At 43.5% G+C, this 8,315-nt stretch overlaps 3 protein-coding genes across 3 annotated transcripts; all 3 read right to left on the reverse strand.

The window, feature by feature from the left end:
• Positions 1-473: 473 nt before the first annotated feature.
• LOC131630836 (uncharacterized) lies at positions 474-1,559 on the reverse strand (the record flags this gene model as incomplete). Its single annotated transcript, XM_058901575.1, has 2 exons — positions 1,334-1,559; positions 474-1,264 (listed from the first exon to the last, which is right to left on the reverse strand). Coding segments are annotated over exons 1-2 (1,017 nt in total), but the record flags the coding sequence as incomplete, so codon positions are not given.
• A 1,738-nt stretch (positions 1,560-3,297) lies between these two features.
• LOC131630837 (uncharacterized) lies at positions 3,298-6,420 on the reverse strand. The gene is made up of 3 exons (XM_058901576.1): positions 6,101-6,420; positions 5,218-5,644; positions 3,298-5,094 (listed from the first exon to the last, which is right to left on the reverse strand). Exons 1-3 carry the CDS (start codon positions 6,418-6,420, stop codon positions 3,298-3,300), a joined length of 2,544 nt encoding a protein of 847 aa, XP_058757559.1.
• Positions 6,421-6,736: 316 nt separating this feature from the next.
• Positions 6,737-8,074, reverse strand: LOC131630838 (uncharacterized). The gene is made up of 2 exons (XM_058901577.1): positions 7,068-8,074; positions 6,737-6,980 (listed from the first exon to the last, which is right to left on the reverse strand). Exons 1-2 carry the CDS (start codon positions 8,072-8,074, stop codon positions 6,737-6,739), a joined length of 1,251 nt encoding a protein of 416 aa, XP_058757560.1.
• Positions 8,075-8,315: the final 241 nt, after the last annotated feature.

Consider the following 8,315-nt stretch of genomic DNA (forward strand, 5'->3'; position numbering starts at 1 on the left):
CCAGTTGAGGTACGTGCAGAAGTACGATAACCATGAAGAGCAAATGGTAACATCTCATGCCAATCTTTGTATGTCACCGTCATCTTCTGCACAATCTTCTTTATATTTTTGTTGGCGGCTTCCACTGCGCCATTCATCTTTGGTCTGTATGGAGAAGAATTGTGGTGTTTAATCTTGAACTGTATGCAGAGCTCGGTGATCATTTTGTTGTTCAGATTGGTACCATTATCTGTAATAATCCTTTCAGGGATGCCATACCGACAGATGAGATTATGCTTGATGAATCGAGCCACAACATTCTTGGTTACTGAAGCAAATGAGGCCGCTTCCACCCACTTTGTAAAATAATCAATAGCCACGAGGATAAAGCGATGCCCATTGGAAGCGGTAGGCTTGATTTCCCCGATCATATCAATGCCCCACATTGCAAAAGGCCAAGGAGCAGTCAAGACATTTAATGGAACTGGAGGTACGTGCACTTTATCAGCATAAATTTGACACTTATGACAAGTCCTGGAATGACGGTGACAATCAGTCTCCATGGTGGACCAGTAATAGCCTGCTCTCAAAATCTTTTTAGCCATGGTATGTCCGCTGGAATGAGTTCCAAAAATACCATCGTGCATGTCTTCCATTATTTCTTCTGCTTTCTTCTTGCTTACACAACGAAGCAAGGTCGAGTCATGATTACGCTTGTACAAGATTCCGTTACTCAGGAAGAACTTGGCAGAGAACCTTCTTAAAAACTTCCTATCATTGATGGATGCCCCTTCAGGATATTCTTGGGCTTCAAGATATCTTTTCACTTCATAGAACCAAGGTTTCTCGTCTGCTTCTTCTGTAACAACCTCGCAACAATGCGCCGGTTCATCCAATCTTTCAATAATGATCAGGGGTGCCTCATTGTCCCACCTGACTTTGAACATAGATGACATGGTAGCCAGCGCGTCTGCTAATTGATTCTCTTCTCGTGGAATATGCTCAAAAGTAATTTCTTCAAAATAAGGGATCAAAGTTAACACGTGTTCCTTGTAAGGGATGAGATTAGGATGCTTCGTGTCCCACTCTCCTTTGACCTGACTGATTACCAAGGCTGAGTCTCCATATACTTCTAGAAATTTGATTCTCAAGTCGATTGCGGCTTTGAGACCCATGATGCATGCTTCATATTCGGCCATATTGTTGGTGCAGTCGAAGCATAGTCTAGCAGTGAATGGTGTATGTCCGCCTTCGGGAGAAATAATTACAGCACCGATACCATTGCCTAGTGCATTCGAAGCTCCGTCAAAAACCATAGTCCATCGGGATCCTGGTTCAGGTCCTTCATCCGGACCAGGCTCTTCATAGTCAGTAACAAGCATGATATCTTCGTCTGGAAATTCAAAGTTCATGGACTGATAGTCATCTACCGCTTGATGAGCCAAATGATCCGCTAGTACACTTCCTTTAATTGCCTTCTGTGTAGTATACTGAATGTCGTACTCTGTCAATATCATTTGCCATCTTGCTATTCGTCCAGAGAGAGCGGGCTTCTCGAAAACATACTTGATGGGATCCATTTTAGAGATCAATAAAGTAGTATGGTTCAACATATACTGTCTTAGTCGGCGAGCAGCCCATGCCAAAGCACAGCAAGTTTTCTCGAGCAGTGAGTATCTTGTTTCACAGTCGGTAAACTTTTTGCTAAGGTAGTATATTGCATGCTCTTTTCGACCAGACTCGTCATGTTGCCCCAGTACACACCCCATTGAGTTCTCTAACACTGTCAGGTACATTATCAGAGGTCTTCCATCAACTGGTGGCATCAGAACTGGAGGTTCTTGAAGGTACTCCTTGATTTTGTCAAAAGCTAACTGACACTCGTCATTCCATCTTACCGCTTGATCTTTCCTCAACAATTTGAAGATTGGTACACAAGTAGTTGTCAGGTGGGAAATGAACCTTGCAATATAATTCAAACGTCCCAGGAAACCCCGGACTTCTTTCTCAGTACATGGTGCAGGCATCTCTTGAATAGCTTTAACTTTGGCCGGGTCGACTTCAATACCTTTACTGCTGACGATGAACCCTAGGAGCTTACCGGATCTTGCCCCAAAAGTGCACTTGTTCGGATTCAATCTCAATTTGTACTTCTTTAACCTGTCAAAAAGCTTTTGTAAATGGATGAGGTGTTCTTCTTCAGTGTCAGATTTTGCGATCATATCATCCACATACACTTCTATTTCTTGGTGAATCATATCATGAAACAAGGCTACCATTGCACGCTGATATGTTGCCCCTGCGTTCTTCAAACCGAAAGGCATTACCTTGTAACAAAAAGTCCCCCAAGGTGTTGTGAATGTTGTCTTCTCCATGTCTTCTGGTGCCATCTTGATCTGATTGTAATCGGAGAAGCCATCCATGAAAGAGAACACTTTGCATTGTGCGGTACTGTCCACCAGTGTATCAATGTGCGGCAGCGGAAAATCATCCTTTGGACTTGCTCGATTCAGATCTCTATAGTCAACACACATTCTGACTTTCCCATCCTTCTTAGGTACTGGCACAATATTAGCGATCCATGGTGGATAACTCACTACCTTTAGAAACCCAGCATTGAACTGTTTCTCAACTTCGTCTTTGATCTTTTTGGCCATATCAGGTCTACTTCTTCGTAGTTTCTGCTTTATCGGAGGACTGTCTTCCTTGATTGGTAAGCGGTGCACCACAATATCAGTATCAAGACCGGGCATATCTTCGTAGGACCAAGCGAAAATCTCAACATAGTCTCGTAGCATCTGGATTAGTCTCTGTTTGACACTGTCTTCCAACCCAACGCCTACCTTGACTTCTTTCTTTTCTTCATCAGTACCAAGATTCACAACTTCAATCGGCTCTTCATGCGGCTGTATGGCTCTTTCTTCTTGCTCTAACAGTCTGGCAAGTTCTCTAGGCACTTCACAATCTTCCTCGCCTTCATCCTCAGCCTGGTAGATCGGATTATCAAAGTCATAATTGGCAGTAGCAGAGTCGTTATCAATGGGATCCAGAGTGGATGTGAATCTGCAGTGTATTATGTGGGTGTGTGTAAGAACACATAGCTTTAATAATATGACAAAAGAAAACAAAAACATAGAGCGCAATATTTGAATATGAAACGTCCAATGATTTATTTGAATGAAAATATGATTATGACATGACAAGCCCTAACAAATGGACCAATTATGCCTCGGGCAAGGCATATGGCTTTGAAATTTATTGTTTGAATTACATAACCGAAACTTGGACTAGAAAACAATAAAACAGGAAAAATTGCAATTACTCCTGGTTGAAGGAGATAGAGATAACATCTTCGGTCTTCCAGTTGTTCAGCCCATGATCAGGTGTCGGGAAAATCCACTTGTCTAGGTTGCAATTGCTCTCCTCATCTTCCAAGGCATTGACTCCTTTGCTGACGAAATGGGACATTAATCCTCCAGGACGGGTGTGATGATTATTCTTCTGAGTTCCGGCAATACAACCTAAACCAAGCTTGTCAGATTTATACGGGACATCAATGAGCTGGCCCCAAACAGTGCAACCACCTTCTTCAACTACAGCCTTGGCATCTTTCAGAGAAGCCATTGTTGAAGGGATCCGGGTAACCTTAGGAACAGTAGGAGTATGCTTGGCAGAAGAGACAACTTGAGGAACCAATTCAAAAGTCTGGCAAGGAGTCTCGATGAATTCACCGTTCACTTCGATATACTTATACTCATTCACATGGCTAACCACATACTCCTCTTCCCCATGCACCGTGACGATCTTACCATTTGCAAGGTACTTCAGCTTCTGATGCAATGTGGATGTCACAGCACCTGCCCCATGTATCCACGGGCGCCCGAGCAAACAAGAATAGGCGGGGTGGATATCCATCACATAGAACAAGGAGTTGAAAGTTTGAGAACCCACTCTGATTGGGAGCTCAACCTCTCCATAGACCGTACTCTTCGACCCATCGAAAGCCTTTACCACCACATTACTGGGCATTAGCACTATCCCTTCAGAGTCAAGTCTATCCAGCACCATTTTAGGCAATACATTCAGCGAGGAGCCATTATCCACCAGCACATGGGACAAAGTAGTACCCTTACACTCAATGGAGATGTGCAAGGCTTTGTTATGACTCTTTCCAGCAGGAGTCAGATCAGCATCAGAAAACCCCAGGTAGTTGTTCGTTGTCAAACTTGCAACACAGTTCTCAAATTGATTAACAGAAATCTCTTGTGGTACGTGCGCCGCTTTTAGAAACTTCATCAAAGCCTTAGCATGGGCCTCAGAACAAGTTAACAATGATAGCATGGATATCTTGGAGGAAGTGTGCCCCAACTGTTCAATCACATCGTAATCACTCTTCCGGATGATCTTCAGAATTTCATCCATTTCCTTCTGAGAGACTTCTTCAGTAGTAGCTTCTACCGGTGTCTGAACTGGCTCCAGCATTGGCCTTTTCCCTTGCACATCAGCAGTTGAATCGGGAACAGGGACCTGAGTTGAGATATTGGCACCAGGAGAGATCTCCGGAGAGAAAATTCTTCCACTTCTTGTAACTTTGCTGGTCCCCACAATATTGTCAATGTCAGGGCTGGAAATTTTGACAGGCTTATCATTCAGGGCTTCTTGTTTCACACCATGGATATACACCTCATTACCATAGCTCCAAGGGACAGCCTTGTCGGAGGAGTACGGGATCGGACCAGGCTTGGTAATGATCAAGGGAGCTACCCTAGGCTCAGCAGTGATCCTTATGGGGGCCTTGGTAGGGATTCTGATAGGAGTCTTGGAAATTACGGACACGTCTTCAATTTTCAAGTTTTGAGCTAGATCTTCACATAATTTTTCCACAGAAGGCACTTTTTCGAACATGATTTTTCGATTATCCATCAGATATTGAATACCAATCTTCAACCTTGTACAACCATTTGATTGAGACGAGCAGTAATAACAGTCTTCAATGCAACCCGGAAATAAACCGGCTTGCAACAGCTTCTTCTTGATGAGAGGGAGTGGAGTAGTCAGACTCATCACATTAGTAACATAGGATTCTTCGTCAACAGCATTGACAGCTTTGTCATGCTTCGGCATAGGAGCAGTAATAACATTGGGAGTTTCTGGAGGATCGAACTCGATTTCTCCTGCGTCAATCATATCTTGGATTTTGTGTTTCAGTGTCCAACAGTTGTTGGTGTCATGCCCCACACAGTCAGAATGGTAAGCACATCTTGCGTTAGGATCATAGCGAGGAGAAGATGTATTGATGTTTGGCGAAGCTATAGGTGCAAGTAACTTTGCCTTCAGCAAGTGTTGCCATGCTTGATTCAAAGACATATTGATCTTTGTAAAGTTTCTTCTAGGCGCGTCTTGTCTACGCTGGTATCCCTGTTGTTGACTTTGTCGAGGTGTTGGTGTAGAGATTAAGACAGCTCCAACAGATTGGCTACTATCATTTCTGTTGCGACCCCTCTGGCTGTGCACAGCATTAGCTTCAGTCTTTCCACTATACGGCTTCTTCGTAACACCAGAAGAGGTAGCCACCTGAATTTTCCCATTTCGGATGCCACTTTCAACCCGCTCCCCAGTCAATATCAAGTCAGTAAAACCAGCTGATGAGCTCCCCAGCAAATAACTATAAAATGGACCAGTCAAAGTACCCATGAACATATCTACCAGCTCCCTATCTGTTAGAGAAGGTTGAACTCTGCCAGCCAAGTCTCTCCACTTTTGAGCGTACTCCTTGAAACTTTCTTTTGGACCCATGGACATGTTCTGCAATTGTGTACGAGTCGGTGCGAGATCAGAATTGTATTGGTATTGCTTGTAGAAAGCAACAACCAAGTCCTCCCAAGCACGGATATTGGTACTCTCCAGCTGATAGTACCATTCGAGTTGAGTTCCTGTCAAACTCTCTTGGAACAAGTGGGCCCACAACATCTTGTCGGCAGTGTGAGGTTGGATCTTCCTCACATAGGATTTTAGGTGCAGCTTCGGACAAGAGACTCCATCATACTTTGCAAAGGTCGGAGTTTTGAACTTTGGAGGAATCACAACTCCTGAGATGAGCCCTAGTTCCTCAAAGTCTAACCCTGGGATCTTCTGGATTTCTACAGCCTTCATTCGTTCCTCCAACTGTCTGTACTTATCTTCCGGATACTCTTCATCATCATAGTACTCTTCTTCATCTTCATCTTGCTTGACAGAACCATTGCTCTTCTGATCAGTCTTGCCACTAACATTCTCATCATGTTCAAGCTCTTCTGGGATTTCGACGTCTTTGACCTTTTTGAGAGGGCCTCGGAACCTTCTTCCCATGTTGAAAACACCCACAGGCTTCTTAGTCTTCTTCTCATTCTTAGTAAGGAGTGTCTTCAGCTCTTCCTGCCCTTTAGCCAGACTCAAAATCATGGCTTGGAACTCAGCATTCTGTGTTTGCAGATCCTTGACTGATTGCTCGAGAGGATTCATTTTCTTAGCTGAAATAAACAGCAAGAATATGAGTGGCTTGTCATAGAAACCTGTTATGCAATGTTTATGAATGGTATGATTATGTTTATGCAATGCTTTCAAGGACCTCGAAATTTAAATTTGCTTAAACCACACAAGAAAGAAACTCTCATTAATAATGTTACAAACATAAAACATAAAATTGTTTGCCATTTTAGGCTTTACAAAGAAAGAACTGAAATAGCAAAATAAAAGCATAACAAGAAAAAGAGGGTCTTCAAGTCTCCCATGGACGTTGGCGCTTTGCCCCAAGGAATGTGTTGATGCTCTGCTCATCCTGAAGTTGCTTTGTGAGCTCTAATACTTTCTTCTCTTTGGCGCGGAATTGAGCTTCAAAGGTGTCCCTTTCTTCCTTCAATTGGATCCAAGACCTCTTCAGTTCCTCAATATCAGTGGGCATGTCGGGATGAGAAATAACCTGAGGAACATCTTCTTCATACTCGGGCTCCACAATCACAGGTCTGACATGTGGATATGGCATGACAAAACGTTGAGCGCGAGTGCGCACCCATCTGAGGTAAGCCTCCAAAGGAATGGAATTCTTTTGCCCCAAGCTCTTGCTGTCAATCCTATTTACCATGTCCCAAGCACGTATAAATTTCTGACGATGGCCTTGAGGATCCTCCTCATAGTTGAACACAATGCCTTGTATAAGCATGTGGTGAATACCATCTCTTCGAGCATAGCCGAACTGGCGTAAGGCCAACGAGGGATTATAGGTAATACCTCCCCTTATGCCAAGGAGGGGCACATTAGGGTACCGCCCGCAACGATCAATAATAACAACATTTTCCTTGGACAGAGAACACCAGCGAATATCAGAGTGAGAAAGCGACATTATTCTCCGATGCCACTTCTGGCCTTGGTCATTCCTCATTACAGATCGAGGAAGGTGCGAAATAAACCACCTAGACAGCAAAGGTATACAACACATGAGAGTTCCCCGCTTCTTCATCGTACGGGTGTGAAGTGAGTGTAGAATATCTCCAAGCAAAGTAGGCACAGGATTGTGAGTCAAAAATATCTTGATGGCATGCACGTCTATGAACTGGTCAGGATTTGGAAACAACACCAAGCCATAGATGAGCAAAGCCAAAATGTCTTCGAAAGCATGATAACTCATGGATTTTGAGAATGATCGTGCCTTATCAATTAAGAACTTAGCAAGGAAACCCTCGACCCCACTTCTCGTTTCCCAATTTTTCTCAATTTCAGACTTCCTCAGGTGTAAAGCAGCGGCAATAGCTTCAGGCTTCGGACTCTTCTCTAAACCAGTGAATGGTAGTTGATTTCCAATAGGGATCTGAAGCGTCTCAGAAAATTCTTCCATAGTGGGTACCAACTGATAATCGGGGAACGTGAAGCAATGACGCTCGGGGTCGAAGAACTGAAACAACACACTCATCATCTCTTCTTCAAAACCTGAGGTAACCAAATCGAGTAGATGACCGTGCCTTTCGCTGAAACGAGAATTTCCAGGAACCTTTGATACCAATTCTTTCAGCTCGGAAGGTACTTTCACAAAGTTGACTCGGATAGTATTTCTGGTTTCCATGACCCCTACAAAAAAGAACAAAGATAAATTCCTCGGTCCTTGAAAAAGTTAGTGAAATGATATGCGTATGATGTCATGATGTCAAGTAGATAACAAACACAAACAAGTCACACAAGAACCTTAGGTTTAAGGCTTGCATGAGGTTTATTAGGTACATACCCTCCCCCTGAAGTTTAGTTGGCTCAACCTGTCCTATAAAAAATCGGGTTCTAGGGAGCTCATATCATTGACCTTTCTCGAA

The sequence above is a fragment of the Vicia villosa genome, unplaced genomic scaffold (assembly GCF_029867415.1).
Source record: "Vicia villosa cultivar HV-30 ecotype Madison, WI unplaced genomic scaffold, Vvil1.0 ctg.000744F_1_1_2_unsc, whole genome shotgun sequence".
Taxonomy (NCBI): Eukaryota; Viridiplantae; Streptophyta; class Magnoliopsida; order Fabales; family Fabaceae; genus Vicia; species Vicia villosa.